At 28.0% G+C, this 15,748-nt stretch overlaps 3 protein-coding genes across 4 annotated transcripts; all 3 read left to right on the top strand.

Annotated features, from left to right (window-relative positions):
- Nucleotides 1-268: 268 nt before the first annotated feature.
- Nucleotides 269-5,155, top strand: LOC103494888 (palmitoyl-monogalactosyldiacylglycerol delta-7 desaturase, chloroplastic-like). Its single transcript, XM_051087412.1, has 4 exons — nucleotides 269-746; nucleotides 1,155-1,502; nucleotides 4,319-4,425; nucleotides 4,752-5,155. The coding sequence occupies exons 1-4, from the start codon at nucleotides 447-449 to the stop codon at nucleotides 4,960-4,962; spliced, it is 966 nt and encodes a 321-aa protein (XP_050943369.1). The 5' UTR covers nucleotides 269-446; the 3' UTR covers nucleotides 4,963-5,155.
- A 2,168-nt stretch (nucleotides 5,156-7,323) lies between these two features.
- Nucleotides 7,324-9,437, top strand: LOC103494691 (palmitoyl-monogalactosyldiacylglycerol delta-7 desaturase, chloroplastic-like). Of its 2 annotated transcripts, XM_051087411.1 has the most exons (5): nucleotides 7,324-7,675; nucleotides 8,018-8,165; nucleotides 8,262-8,389; nucleotides 8,624-8,730; nucleotides 9,079-9,398. In XM_051087411.1, exons 1-5 carry the CDS (start codon nucleotides 7,376-7,378, stop codon nucleotides 9,281-9,283), a joined length of 888 nt encoding a protein of 295 aa, XP_050943368.1. In that variant the 5' UTR covers nucleotides 7,324-7,375; the 3' UTR covers nucleotides 9,284-9,398. The 2 variants fall into 2 exon arrangements, with proteins under 2 accessions (XP_050943368.1, XP_008454216.2); XM_008455994.3 differs by having other exon boundaries at nucleotides 8,018-8,389; nucleotides 9,079-9,437.
- A 2,879-nt stretch (nucleotides 9,438-12,316) lies between these two features.
- LOC107990276 (palmitoyl-monogalactosyldiacylglycerol delta-7 desaturase, chloroplastic-like) lies at nucleotides 12,317-14,986 on the top strand. The gene is made up of 5 exons (XM_051088136.1): nucleotides 12,317-12,589; nucleotides 13,373-13,524; nucleotides 13,588-13,720; nucleotides 13,827-13,933; nucleotides 14,767-14,986. The coding sequence occupies exons 1-5, from the start codon at nucleotides 12,317-12,319 to the stop codon at nucleotides 14,984-14,986; spliced, it is 885 nt and encodes a 294-aa protein (XP_050944093.1).
- The last annotated feature ends 762 nt before the right edge of the window (nucleotides 14,987-15,748 follow it).

Raw genomic sequence — 15,748 nt, 5'->3', positions numbered from 1 at the left:
TAAATATGGGGATAGAAATAACTGAATTAAAGTGTAACAATAATGGCATTGAATGTTCTTTAATTTGCATGGAAGTTATCGCACGATAAAAGTATATAAATATATAAATGAATTCTACAAACCACTTTTTACCTTAGGGTAATTGATCACATGATCATCTTCCATCTTAAAAAATGAAATGTTTGAATCTTTCGATTTACTCGTTAACTAAAAAACTAACCCAACTTGTTAACTTAAAAACCTCTTAGAACTGAAGAGTAAAAGCTAAAATTAATCATGGAGATCAACTAAAGTTTGTGGTTGATATATTTCTTTCAATAAATGAGCTAGCTGAAAATTTTAGTTGGAAGAGCACTAAGTTACGTAGCCTTCAAAACTCAAAATGTAGTATAAATACATATGATAGAGGAAACGGAATAACATTGAGCTTAAGCAAAGGCTTGCCAATGGAGGGATCAAAACTAGAACAAAAGGATATGGTGAAGCCTCTAAGGTCATTTAGGAAGAAAAAATGGTCTAAGATTGATAGAGATATTGCTGGTTCTCTCTTCTTTGTACACATACTTTGTATTTTTGCACCCTTTCATTTTAATTGGAGTGCATTTTGGGTTGCGTTTGTATTGTACGTTATCACAGGTTTATTTGGTATTAGTATTTCTTATCATAGAAATCTAGCACATCGAAGTTTTATTCTTCCAAAATGGCTTGAATACTTATTTGCTTATTGTGGAGTTCATGCGCTTCAGGTTTGCTCTCTAACAATTTTGTTTTTAGACTTTTTTTTTTTAGAAATATATGTTATTTTTCTTCTAAATTTAATTGGTACTATAATTTTCTCACACATTCCTTGAAAAATTACTTTGTGTGTAGTAAAAACTTTTACTTAAATTCTAAAAGTAAAAATAAGTTTTTCGAAAATTACTTTTATTTTCTTTTACTTTTCAAATTTAACTTTTTTATTTTTAAAAAGAGAAATGGATAACAAAACAAAGAAACTTGTTGATAAAATAGTTTATATATAAAACTTAATTTCTCGAAAAAAGAACAAAAAACAAAAAAAAAATGCCACCGAGCAACGCCTAAATTACTTCGAAAGTGTTTTAGCATATCTATTTATTAGAAAATTAACCTGTCTTGACTTTCTAATTTTGTAGGGCGATCCAATTGATTGGGTGAGTACACATAGATGCCACCATCGATTTGTCGATACAGAAAAAGATCCTCACAGTCCTATTCAAGGATTTTGGTTTAGTCACATTACTTGGCTCGTAAATTCCTATGTTTTAACTAAAAAAGTTTGTCCTAAATATTTTGTTGATCGTCAAAAGCTAGAAAGAAACATGTTTATGGTGTACATGAAGCAAGGGAGACCAGAAAATGTTGGAGACTTGGAGAAGCAAGCATTCTATAGGTTTCTTCACAAAACATATTTTCTTCATCTGCTTCTTCTTGCAGTCCTACTATATGCAATGGGAGGAGTTCCTTTCCTAATATGGGGAATGGTAAAATATATACTCTCTCTTATCTTTCATATTCTTTCGATATATTCATTCACTGATCTATGATTCAAGGGTTAAATAATTTCATTTTCTTTATGTGATACAAACAAAAAAAACAAGCATTTATCATAATGAGGTTTTTTCTTTTCAATGGAGAAGTACGTATCCAATCCTTTTTGAACTCCTAGTCGATGGTAAGTAACATTATATCAGTTGGATTCGTGTCGACGAAAACCAGCATTTATCATAATGAGGTTGGACCTCTATTTATCCTTCAGTTAGCCAAGAGTTGAATAAGGAATGGTTTAAACCATTGATCCAACCACATAAATAAAGTCTGTTATGAATGAATAATATAATAGAAATAGGTAAAAAGATAAAAAAAGGAAAATTATTTGAAATGATAGAACTTTTGAAATGCTTACGAGTATTATCAAATATCATAATCTACTTATGATAGACTATTATACCTATTGTCTATCATGATACAAATAGATACATATGATAGTTTACTGTGGTCCATCGTAAATAAACTATGATACTTTGTTATTTTGTAAATATTTTGATTCATTTTGTTATATTTAAAAATAACAGAAAAATATATGATGAATATTTAAAAAATATCACAATTAATCTATCTACTCTAGACCATGACACTACTAGCGTCTATCTGCATCATGATAGTTGACATAGATGATAGTCCAGCTATCATGATCTATTTATAATATTTTGTTATATATTTATAAATATTTTAATTTTAAGTAATGTTGTGAAATTTTGCGGGATTTTATGTTTTAAACTAAAATTTTGGTTTCTTATTTTGGTTATTGAAAAAAATGGTTTAAGCTAAGAATTAGAAAATTAAAAAAAAAATGAGAGTATCTATAGGAAAACAAATGAAGAAATATATATAATTTCTTTTAAAATTGGTTCTTTTCAAACTTTAAAACAATTCAAAGAAATTGATCCCAAGAAATTATCAATTTCTGTTCAAACACTATGAAGGTATTTTAATCTTGAACTTTTATTAAGGGTATTTTGTTTTTAAACTTTTAAAATTTAAAGGTGTTTTTTAAACAAAACTTTAACAATTTTTATCCAAAACTAACGACATGAGTATCTTTTTATGTTTAAAGATATTTTTGAAACTTTTGAAACTCCAAAACCGTCTTTTATGCAAAGTATAATTTTTTGGAACATTTTTTCATATATATAATTTAGCCTTTTTATATAATAGAAATGTTGATTAATTGTAATTCTTCTCATTTGTATATCTAAATCATTAATATGTTTAGTTGATATATATAAAAGTTTAGGAGAAATTAAATATTACTTTTAATTTAAAAATATTTTTACTTTACAAAACTAAGTTTTTGTAAAAATACAATGTGTTTTGTCCACTCATACAATACCTTTAATGCTACATTTATCTAACACAATTTTAAGTCTCTTAGTAAAATGAATGAATCCACGTAATAAAAATAATACTTCAGGTTTTCCATCAAACTTTTCCATTATTATTATTATTATTATTAGTATTATTTAAATTGAATTCCAATATTAAATTTTGAGAGCTAATGCTTTTCCTCACAATTTTTTTATTTTTTGTTTGGTTTGTAAGATTTGTTTTTTCCCATTAAGGTTTGAAATTTCATTGTTTTTTTTTTAAAAAAAACAATAAATTGTAATGTTAGAATGAAGGGCTTTGGAAGCAATGACCAATATTGGTCCTTGATTCCAAATTAGTTCCTCATTCTAACATTACTAAATTTTTTATTAGAAAAAGCAATATAATTTTCAAATTTGATGCGAAAAAACAACTTCAAAAAGTTAAAAAAAAAAAAAAAGAGAGTAACTTTTAGATTTAATGTTGCGGAGAAAAACGTTTAACTTTCAAATTTTGATATTGAAATTCAATTTAAATATAGCACCAGGATCGTTTGTTTTATGGAAATGTAAATATTAATGTTAGATGCCTGAAATTATGTAGATATATAAAATTATAGATGTTTGACATCTTTAGATCACCATGTTTGTTTTTTAGAAATATTTTTGTAGATATGTACGAATATTTTGATTATTATATTTGTTTCCTAAGATTTATACTCGAGAATGTCTTAAATTTACATAATGTTCCACGCTCTTACTATTATTTATTTATTATAATTAATTTGATATAATTTGAACTTATAACATATACGTTTTTATCAAATTGATTTTTTTAAATTAATATAATTTGTATTATTTTTACATGTTATTTTTCTCAACTAAATATTATATCACAATTTAAGATTTTTCATAAAATAAGTATTAGTTTAAATGTAAAATAAAAAGGACAATAATATAAAATTAGGATGTATGAAATTTAGAAATCCATGTTTCAGGAGGTTGTCCAAAACTTGAGTGTTAGTACATCTTAAAGTACTATTAAACAAATACGATAATCTAGATGTACACACATCGAAGGCATTGAAGGAGGAGACAAAATAATGTTTTTACTACGTGGGGCTCTCTATTTTAAATATGAGAAAGTAGTTTTTAGAAAAAGAGAGGTTGGTTTCATGTTAAAAAGAAAATTAGGGTTAAAAAGTAGAAAATTTCCAAACCTTCGATGACTTTTCCAAACACATATAATATCATAATTTGTTGAGTTACACTCATAAGTTGCCAAGTTAAATAAGACATTTCTTAATGTACATGTTAAAAGCTTTATTTAATGCTAATTTTGTTAATGCACATTTCAACGGTCATCTTTAGATTATTTTGCAGGAAAGAAAAATAAGAAAAATTATGTATCAAATTAATTATTTGTGGTGTAGGGCGTAAGAATCGTTGTGGTTTTACACATAACATTTATGGTGAATTCAGTATGTCATATATGGGGAAAACGACTTTGGAAAACAAACGACTTGTCAACAAACAATTGGTAGTTTTCTTTTTCTCCCTCTCGCCCTTTATTAAGTTAGAAATGAAAGATTATCCAAAATTTTCATTACATTAATTAATTTAATATTATATTGTTTAACGCTCTTCTTACTTGTGAATTTGATTAAAATATGTATAACAACCTACAAGTGAAAATCAACATTAATTGAAATTAAAAAATAAGGTTACAAATGGTTTATGGAATACAAGATCCAATAAGCTTTTGGGTCAAATCCTATGTTGATTTAATATGACTAAAAATTATCTAAGATTTTTTCTTAGTTATATATATATAGCTTTGTATAACCTCTTGCATGTTGTGTTTAGGTTGGTGGGTTTACTTGGATTTGGGGAAGGTTGGCACAATAATCACCATGCATTTGAATATTCAGCTAGACATGGACTTGAATGGTGGGAAATTGACTTTGGTTGGTATGTTATTATGTTTCTTCAAGCCATTGGAGTGGCCACTCATGTTAAAGAACCCTTACAAGACCACAAGAAGAAGTTGGCAATGGATGAGATAAAATTTATATGAAAGCCTTCCAAAGACTAAAGTGATCCTTTACATAGAAATATATGTAAACTTATGAATATTTTGTTTAAGGACGACACAAAATCATTAAGTAATTCTAAAAGAAGAAAAAAATGTTATTAATCGTGTTGAGTTATAATTGTATAAATGTTACATGAAACATATACATACATGTTAATATTTGTCTTCCGATAAATTTCTCTGCCTAAATTCGAACTAAATGACCATATCAAATCTACTATAAGGATTAGTCTTAATACCAAAAATCAGTTCTCCAGAATAGGAAACTAACATGTTAGTATATCTCTTAGATAAAACATTCAAAAATATGATTGATGGATTTATATGTTCTACCGAAGATGGATCAAAACATTATATTTGTAACTTTTCAAAAGTTCTATTACAAAAGTTATTTATTATATAACAAACTATGATTCAAAAACTATATAATAAAGATCAATTATGCAAAGATGAAGGTAGTGAAAAGAAATGGATTGATGTGATAAGGGTTTGGACACATCGTGTAGTGTGTGGGGATCACGATGTTCACACATATTGTAATGTTTATGGTTAATTCAATAGGCCATAGATGGGGAGCACGATAGTGGAATATAATACATCTGATTTTTCTACAAAATAATTGGTAAGCATACTTGATAGGCCATGTGTTTTGTTTCCCTTTTTATTATTCTACGTAATCAAATAAAAGGAATGAAATATTTGATAGATTTTTAAATTATCAAAATTATTTTAAAAAATATTCCAAAACATGTTATTAATCATCGGCCATTTGTAGAAATAGCAAAAAAAGATTACAATATTAGAGCTCATATTACTATATTTTTTAAATTGCAAAAGTATCAAATTTAAGAGCGAATAACTCTCTGATAACTATAGCCCTTTGATAGTTGTCTGATAGATTTAATTACTTGTCATATTTGTCGTATTCGCAATATGCAAAAAAAGTGAAGCTATGAGTTGTTTTTTTTCTAATTTTTTTTGTCTTCTAATGCAATTTTTTTTTATCTTTCAACATTAATTTTGATTATATATGGAAATTATATTTTAAAGAGTAGATTAAATATTAATGTGAATTGGTTCTAAATAATTAAAGACATGATTCAGAGTTAATGATACGTGATAAAAATGATTTTAACAATTTTAAGATCACCCTCAAACATGATATTTTTTATTGTTGGCTTTTGAAAAAAATAATAATAATAATAATAAAAAGAAAAAAAGAAAAGAAAAAAAGTAAAACAATAACTTTTTGTAATAAATATTCTGTAATATAAAAAGAGTTAGGATAATTTTATTGTATCTATTTTTGCTATATTTTTGTAAATATTTTGATTTATGTATTATTTTTGAAAATATCTTAGAGGGATCTATTTAATATTTTTTTGAAAAACAATAGTTTATATGATTGGGTGACAGACAAATTTATTTGACTAATGAGCCTACACTCTAGAATTAAATTTCATAATGATTGTAGTATTCAATAACTTGATAAATGGAATTCAATTATTATATTGAATGTGCATTTATAGACTAACTCTCGTTTATACATTACCATCGATATTTTATATTTTATTGGAATAAACCAAAAAGGAAAAAGAAATCAGAAGTCCAATTTTATCTTTTTCTTTTTTCTTTTACTTAGAGAATCGTATTTTGTTTTCCCCCCTGCTCTTAGGTGGTTAAGTTTTCTTTTCATTTGGAGATGGTTGGCACAATAACCACCATCCTTTGGAATATAAGATTCAGCTAGACATGGACTAGAATGGTGGCAAATTGACTTTAGTTGGTATATATGTTATTATGTTCTTCAAGCAGTTGGGGTGGCCACTGATGTAAAATTACCTTCTCAGAGTCACAAGGAAAGATTGGCTATGGACATCCTAAAAGATGAGACTAAAGAAAAGAGAAGTGCCCATTATAATACATATAATATAACCACTATATATTTCAAATAAACTTTTAAAATATAGATTACTAATATGGTAGCTGTATTTTCCATGTTAATAAAATTTGACTATCTATCAATTATTTAATGCATTATTAATTACAATAATCAATTCAAATTTAAATACAATTAGGGGCCTTAATTAATTAGTTGTTACTTATTTTCTACACAATAAATTATCCAATCACAAATGGACATCCTTGATCTTTTTGTTGAATATTTGAGTAATCAAACTTTAAGCCTGGCTACTAAAATAGTCAGGATCATTATTAATGACTAATACCTGCAACATGCTGATCATACTAATTAATTTAAGAATTTGTTGAATTTTGGTAATTGGAAGAGGCTTAAATGAGTTATTATAATGAGACATAAAATGCACTATATATAATACATGTTGGTGAAAATGGTGAAATAACCTAAATTATAAGAAAACACACTTAATTTGTAATGGACATGTCAAAACAAGAACTAAATGAAATGGTGAAGCCTATAATGTCACCAACGAGGAGAGAATGGACCAATATTGACAAAACCATTGCATGTCTTCTTTTCTTTCTTCATGCACTCTGTATTTTTGCCCCATTTCACTTTACTTGGAGTGCATTTTGGGTTGCCGTTGTCTTATATAGCATTACTGGTCTTTTCGGCATCACTATTTCGTATCATAGAAATCTTTCGCATAAGAGTTTCAAGCTTCCTAAATGGCTTGAGTATTTATTTTCTTATTGTGGAGTTCAGGCATTTCAGGTTTCATATTCGATAACCTTACATTTTTCTTTTAACAAGATAGAATAATCTTATACTTCACTTCTTTTAAATATTATTATATATTCATCTTGTTAAATCATACCAAAGTATACGTGAGAATGCCTTGAAACCTAATTTTTAGTTGTGTTGATGTGATTTATGATTGACTACGTATAATGAACTCATATTTCTCTCTAAAATAAAATTATCCTTTATTAGTAAACAACCTATAATATATACATTATATATTGATTTAGTTAGTTTTTACCTTTTTTTTTGTTTTGATAATTTCATAACCGTATATCTTTTTCTATTTTGAAACTTTGCGTTTGCATTTTTTAGGGTGATCCAATTGATTGGGTAAGTACGCACAGATGTCACCATCAATTTGTTGATACTGACAACGATCCTCATGATAGTAATCAAGGATTTTGGTTTAGTCATATCACTTGGGTTTTGGATTCCTACAATTTGACTAAGAAGGTTTGTGGTAAGTACTTCAATGAGTCCAAAGAAACAAAAAAATACTTGTTCAAAGAAACAAAAAAATACTTGTTCGCATTGGTAACGAAGCATGAGAGACCAGATAATGTTAAGGACTTGGAGAAACAAATATTCTATACGTTTATTCATAAAACGTATCTTCTTCATCCAATTGCTTTGGCAGTCTTGCTCTATATGGTTGGAGGACTTCCTTTTGTTTTATGGGGAATGGTAAAATAACATTTCACTAGTTATCACATTGTTTTTGTTTTTTGTTCTTTTAAATTCTATCTTGCATACAATAGATCTTATTATTTATTTTTATTGTCTTCATCAACATGATAATTAATGTCAAAATACATAGATAATTGGAAATTATAACCCTAGTTTATGGGAAATCTCTCCTGTATTTTAGGAAATATATATTTGTATTGACCCTAACTTTTACCGTACCTTTTGATGCAGTGTGTGAGGATTGTAATGTCATATCATGCAATATTTATGGTTAATTCAGTATGTCATAAATGGGGAAAGAAACAATGGAATACTACTGATTTATCCAGAAATAATTGGTAAATTCTTTTGTGCCTTCTTTCCAACTTTGGAAGATGATTATTATACATTGCATAAAAAATTGGATGATGATTAATGAAAGCGCTTTTGGCTCGGGAGCATGATGATGGAGCTTAAGAAGTGTCATCTAAGTTGAGAAGTCTGAATGCACATGCAAATTCTTTTTCCCTCTAGTATCTTGTCAAAAAATAAAGAATATTTTTGCTTGATAAAAAACCATTGAAAGATAATTCAAATACTTAAAGAGGCGTCAAACCTAATTAAGACGTGTCAATGCATCTATTTATCTCTTCTTCTAATATCTTAAAAGAGAGAGCATATACATATATATTTTTGGTTAATTTTAGGTGGGTGAGTCTCCTTACTTTTGGAGAAGGTTGGCATAACAACCACCATGCATTCGAGTATTCAGCCAGGTATGGACTTGAATGGTGGCAACTTGACTTTGCTTGGTATGTTATTATGTTCCTTAAAGCAATTGGAGTGGCCACAGATGTCAAATTGCCAACTCAAAGCCACAAGCAAAGGATGAAACTAGAGCACATCAATTGAAGACTTTCTAAAATGATGCTTTATTATACTGAAATATATAATCATGCATGCCGTATAATTATTGTTTGAATTAGATGTAATCTCCAACTATATATAATATTCATGTATTAGGGGTATAGGATTTATGAAGAATAAGATATTGTAGTTTTAAAAATATACAATGGAAAATTTTGGATATTTAAAACTATTTGTAATTAAAAAAAATAAAAATTGAATATTTTGACTTTCGTAAATAATATCTGTTACTCGAAGGTTGGATCGTCGCATATAATAAGGTAAAAAATGATGTTTCATCTTAAAACTAACTAATAGGTCATGAGAGGAATAATTTGTATGTTTTTTAAAGATCTATTATTGCATGTAATGACTCACTAATTCTTCAATACGTGATTTTAATAGGTTTCTTTAAGATATGTTGTCTTTTTGAACTTTTCATTATACACCGATTAGGTTTAAATATTGGATATCCATATTAGATAAACATGATGTTTCATCTCGTAACTAATTGGTTTTGAGATGAATAGTTGCATGTATATTTTAAAAAGACGAGGTAGACACTCTTCCTTGTGTATTTTTGAAAGGTGTTTACAAATTTAGAAGTCTTGCGATTTGGTTTTTGTAACCGAAGGATGTGATGAAAAAATAAGGATATAGCAAAAAGGAAAGTATTCCTCATGCGCACATCTACCTGCTAAAGGCGCTAAACTGCTTCAAGCCGTGTCTCTAGCAGGTAGGAGGAATGGAGTCAAGGGCGCGGCTGCTCTTACCCTGCCAAGCCAATCTAGATGTCTTATGCATAGCACAACTGCACAAGCTAAGCCACTTCTAGTTCTATCCTTTCTTGCTTCCTACCTGTCTTCATATACTATTTTATCCAATTAAGCATTGACTTGATTATTATCGAATTCTGTCCTATAACATAACTGTATGACTGGCATTGAGGCTCTTGTGATGAGATTGACTCTGTGTTAAGGTTTGTTTTCTGGGTAGTTCTGAAGGAATAAAAAAGACGCTAAACTGCTTTTCATAGCTCCCATTGGATTGATATCCATTTAAATGTTTTAAAATAAAAATGAAAAGCAGAATGTAAACAATGCTCAAGGAGTAAAATCTACTTAACCCCCAATTCAATAGAACTCCCAATAAAGAAATATATATAACTTTTCAGACCTTACACATGGGACCAAACCACATCACCACATTGGATCTCCTTGATACACACTTTTATAATATTCCGTATTAGTGAGATTGGAACACAAGACCCTGTGTGTTCAAGTGTTCTCCCATACCAATGAACCGCATGTACAATTTTTTGCTATTAAAAGTACAAAAAACTGATAATTTGAAGGTGGCACGTGCCCTGTTGCATGGATCTACCACTTTATGAAACCTTATTTAACTTCAAATTAAAATTTCAAATTTCATGTCACGTGTTTTCTTACTAGTACTATCTAAGAGAGATTATGGGAGAGAAACATTCGGTTCTTCTTTTTGCCCTTTCTAGTGATTGGATATAGAATTATGTAATTTTCCATTGAATCCATTAAAAATAATTAAATTTATAGAATTTGGTACAAACTATTCATTTTTTTTTTTTTAAAAGATATGATGGATCAATAGTTACACCTGGACATCTCTACTAAGTAGATACCTCATAGCACTCTCATAATTTCCGCTTCACTAATATAAGAAAGAGATACATGAGAAGCAAGGACGAGGCCCAACAAAAATAACAGTCAAAGGGCTAGAAGCAAACCAAACAAGACAAGAAAATTAAAAAGAATTTAGACTAATAGCAATAGAACTGACACAATAGTTAATAAAAAGCAATGATTTAAATCTAGAAAGAGCAGAAATATCCTACCAATCTAAGATTGGTAGTAGACTATTCACATTTAAATTTAGATTTCACGTCTAAATCAAATATGTAGTTTTTGATATCATTAAAAGAATATACGTCACATGTAAATTTTGAATGCATTTGATATCATTCACATGGACTTTGAGTATTTGATATCATTTCCATGAATCTTTTTTATTTAAAATTTGGGTCTCTCTAATATTCGATTTTATTTAAAAATAGAAATAAATATATTTAAAAACCTAAATATATAATTACACCTGTATATATTTTCTTTATATCAAATTTTTAATTTTCTTATCAAAATTTTATGTGGATTTGATTTCAAATTCAGATTTTATTTTACTTTTCTAATCAAAATTGGTTTTTTATAATTCAAAAATTAGTTTAAATGAACAAGATTAAATTTACGTATATAGTCTAATATTCTATGATAAAACTATATACTCTCGCAACGTCAAATCAATATTAGACCTATACATAAATTTAATCTTGTTCATTTGAACTTATACATAAATTTAAACTTCTTTGTAATTTATTCAGATTAAATTAATATTTGGAGTTAGAAAATGTTGCCTCATGGTAATAAAAAAATGTTTGATTTAAAGTGCATATATATCATCGTCATTACTATATTATCTAGGAATCTTTTAACAAGTCAAACCGAAATAACTTAATTGCGTGGTTTTAATCACTAATAAATTTATACTTCCAATCTTCCTATTCTTATATTAATTCCAAAATTTTCCTTTTATTCTGGAAAACAAGTTTTAAATTATTTTTCCACAACCCATTTATTAAACTATAATCAATCTCCTATATCTTTTTTGTTAGAAAGCATAGTCTCCAATACCATATGGATGATTTGTTGGTTAATTAAACTTATATATAAAGATGTATACCAACTAGACATTCTAGGATAATAATTACACATGGAATGGATGATGTGTAATGAGTTGACTAGAATTGTATTTATTTACTCCCAACGTGGAAAACAATTGTTCTATAATATATATATACACTCACATACATGTAAAATAATTATTAGGTTGGTTGGTACTAAGAAAGCACTATAAATATATAGATGTTAGAAGTAAGAGATGAGTGATTGGGGTTGAGCTAGATATCAAGGTGCTCTCCTAATGGATACATTAAAAGAAGAATCAAAGGAAATGGGGAAGGTTCGTCCAATGCCATTTGGGAGGAGAAAATGGGCCAAGAGAGACATATTTACAGCATCTCTCATTCTATCTTTTCATATCCCATGTATTTTTGCACCCTTTTATTTCAATTGGAGTGCATTTTGGGTTGCGTTTATATTATATATTCTTACGGGTCTCTTTGGAATAAGTATTTCTTATCATAGAAATCTTTCCCATAAAAGTTTCAAACTTCCAAAATGGCTTGAATACGTATTTGCATATTGCGGAGTTCACGCAGTTCAGGTTTGACTTTTTTGAACTATTGCTTGTCTTGCTATTTTGTTTAAATCTATTTTTATTTTGAATTAAAAATTAGAATTGTTTAGATTATTTAACATTGAGATTAGTATATGTTCATTTACTTCGAAGGGACCTATCCTAAATGAGGTAGAAAATCCTTTATTGGAGAGAAGATGAAGAGAGTGGGGAAACCTTTCTCAAGCATGTTAGAAATATCAAAACTATATAGGGTTTAAATACTATTTTTATCCCTATAATTCTAGCGCTTTGGTTCTTTTCGCTCTAGTACTTTAATAATCTTCATTGATCTTTTAGCCTAATTCTTTCGACTTTTGTTTATTTTATTCCTTGATGGTTTTTTAAAAAGTGAACCTCCAAAGGACTAAATATGATCACTTTTTGAAAGTATTTTTTTCGAAAAGGATACGAGTTGGGTCAGTAGGTGCACCATAGCATCTCCAACACCCTTTTAGCACCTTTATGTTTATTTTAAGTATCTTCGCTTGGTGGACACCACTTTTTGGAAGTATAAAAACCAACAAATTAATATTTTCAAAATACAAGAACCAAAATAAAGTAAAACTAAAAGTACAAAAAAAAAAAAAAGTATTATATATCTTATACATTTTTTTGTCAACTATAATATATCTTAATGTTATTTTCTCGAATCTTGTATTCCATAATTGAAATCTATAATCTAAAAAATTGAAATAAGTTTCGTATCATGTTGTTGGGTTCTTTTTACTTAAGTTTACTTTAAACATATATTTTTTTTTCTAATTGTAGGGTGATCCAATTGATTGGGTGAGCACACATAGATATCATCATCAATATACAGATACCGAAAGAGATCCACATAGTCCTGTTCAAGGATTTTGGTTTAGTTATGTCATGTGGACCATTGATATCATTACTTTAACAAATAAAGTCTGTCCAGAGTACTTTATTGATTATAAAGATAAAGAAAGAGGTGCCTTTTCCTTGGTTACGAAATATGGAAGTCCAAATAATGTTGCTGATATGGAGAATGATGCATTTTATAGATTTATTCGTGATACATACTTACTTCATCCTATTGCTCTTGGAGTCCTTCTCTACGCTGTTGGAGGAACACCTTTTTTTCTATGGGGAATGGTAAATAAAATCTCTCTCCAAAACATGCATAAATATATTAAATTTTTTGTATATAAAGGTCGTCTGATATATATATATATTGATATGATCTCTATTTGTTCTGCAGTGTGTGAGGTCTTCAATGTTCATGAATGTATCCTTTATGGTTAATTCAATTTGTCATTCATGGGGAAAGAAACAATGGAACACTAATGATTCCACTAGAAATAATTGGTAAGTGCTTTATTGTGAATTCTTGTCATTTATTACCTCATTGTCAAATGAAAGATGATCAAAATAGTTTTGAATCATTATTATAGTTCAACTTGGAGCATTCTTTAGGTTTGAATAACTTTTAATCTTTGATCTTTGAAAAAGTAACATCTTAGTACCTAAATTTGAATTTATAATTAATGATTGAGCTTCTTTATTTTAAAAATTAAAATAATTATTAGTGATTTAAGTAACAATTTAAGTCTTATATATTTTACACTTTGTAACGATTTAATCTCTATATACTCTATATACCGTAAAAAATATCATTAGATGTGTTGAGTTGATAAATTAATTAAAGATTAATTTTTCTTATTATTACTAAACTATAAAAATTAAATGATAGGAATGGTTGTGGTTTATAAATTTAGTTTTGAAAAACTCTCGTGCTTAATTAGAAAGCTTATGTAATTTTATAGTGAGCTTCTCTTAACTCTTTGTAATTAAAAGATATCTAATTCGAAAAAAAAAAGAACTTCAAATATTTATTATAAATAGAAGTCAATATGATTATCAAACGAGACTTAAATTAATAATTAAAGTATCTAATCTATTAAAAAAAAAACTCAAGACAATTTTACTATTTGAACTGATACATACCTTTCACAAGTCATTTAACATTCAAAGAATAAGACATATACGCAATCGAACTAGGTAAACTGATAGAGGTGGGTGATTATTGAATACCATATTCGTTTAGCAGTAATGAAGGCAGTACTAAATCTTGTATCTTAGAAAGTTGTATATATATTACAATTTATCATGAATGTTTGATTCTTGTCGCATTTTCTCAGGTGGATTAGTTTGCTGTCATTTGGAGAAAGTTGGCACAATAATCATCATGCGTTTGAATATTCAGCAAGGGTGGGGATTGAATGGTGGGAAGTTGACATTGGTTGGTATGTTATATTGTTTCTTCAAGCCATTGGATTGGCAACTGATGTCAAACAACCCTCTCAAGCTCACAAGCAAAGGCTATCTATGGACAAACCAAATGAAAGCTGTCAAGAATGACGTTTCACACTCAATATATAACTTAATTAATATGCTATTAAAAGCACTTAGAAGGTCATTTTTCAATAATAATTGTTTGCTTTTATTTGCCTTGTAAAGCGTGTATCAAATACTAATGTTAATATATGTTATTATATGCATTATCATGTATGTCAATTTCAACATATTGCCTACTAAACGGTATACTTAATAAATATGGTTAGATCTATTTTTGTTTTTTCTCTAAAAAGAATTGAAGTACGTAACACTTACTAAGATATTATCATTTTTGTGATTGATCGAGCAGATTTGACTGTCCAAATTTAGATTAAATAATTAATCAAATCACATATACGTACCATGAACTAGTTTTAGTGACAAATTGTAGTCGAATTGAAGGAATGCATGTGAATTTCTTCAAGCAAAATTGTTTGCAACTCGAAGAAACTGAAGGGGTTTTTGAATTGTTTTCAATTGCAAAGAAAATAATTTGTGTAACTTTATTGATGTTTCTGTATTTCACATATGAAATATTACAGCATACAAGTATATTTATACACAAAATTAAGGTTAAATAAGGGAAGAATAATAGTGTTAAATACAGCATAATCTCCTCCATGATATTTGAGCATAATCTCCTCCATGATATTTGAGCATAATCTACTCCATAATATTTGCTCTAATTTCATTAATACCCTCCCTCAAACTCAAGATGGGAGTGTCGAGACCACCTTGAGTTTGTGAATTAACTGAGTGAAACGAGGAGAATGGAGAGCTTTGGTG

The sequence above is a fragment of the Cucumis melo genome, chromosome 7 (assembly GCF_025177605.1).
Source record: "Cucumis melo cultivar AY chromosome 7, USDA_Cmelo_AY_1.0, whole genome shotgun sequence".
Classification (NCBI taxonomy): Eukaryota; Viridiplantae; Streptophyta; class Magnoliopsida; order Cucurbitales; family Cucurbitaceae; genus Cucumis; species Cucumis melo.
The sequence above is the reverse complement of the archived record's forward strand: the minus strand, read 5'-3'. Positions and strand labels throughout refer to the sequence as shown.

Excerpts from the sequence above, each read along its gene's own strand:
- LOC107990276 (XM_051088136.1), top strand. The coding sequence starts at position 12,317 with ATGGGGAAGGTTCGTCCAATGCCATTTGGGAGGAGAAAATGGGCCAAG. Across the intron at positions 12,590-13,372 it reads GCGGAGTTCACGCAGTTCAG|GGTGATCCAATTGATTGGGT; the intron begins GTTTGACTTTTT and ends TTCTAATTGTAG. Across the intron at positions 13,721-13,826 it reads CTTTTTTTCTATGGGGAATG|TGTGTGAGGTCTTCAATGTT; the intron begins GTAAATAAAATC and ends TTTGTTCTGCAG.
- LOC103494691 (XM_008455994.3), top strand. The coding sequence starts at position 7,376 with ATGGACATGTCAAAACAAGAACTAAATGAAATGGTGAAGCCTATAATG. Across the intron at positions 7,676-8,017 it reads GTGGAGTTCAGGCATTTCAG|GGTGATCCAATTGATTGGGT; the intron begins GTTTCATATTCG and ends TGCATTTTTTAG. Across the intron at positions 8,731-9,078 it reads GATTTATCCAGAAATAATTG|GTGGGTGAGTCTCCTTACTT; the intron begins GTAAATTCTTTT and ends GGTTAATTTTAG.
- LOC103494888 (XM_051087412.1), top strand. The coding sequence starts at position 447 with ATGGAGGGATCAAAACTAGAACAAAAGGATATGGTGAAGCCTCTAAGG. Across the intron at positions 747-1,154 it reads GTGGAGTTCATGCGCTTCAG|GGCGATCCAATTGATTGGGT; the intron begins GTTTGCTCTCTA and ends CTAATTTTGTAG. Across the intron at positions 1,503-4,318 it reads CTTTCCTAATATGGGGAATG|GGCGTAAGAATCGTTGTGGT; the intron begins GTAAAATATATA and ends TTTGTGGTGTAG.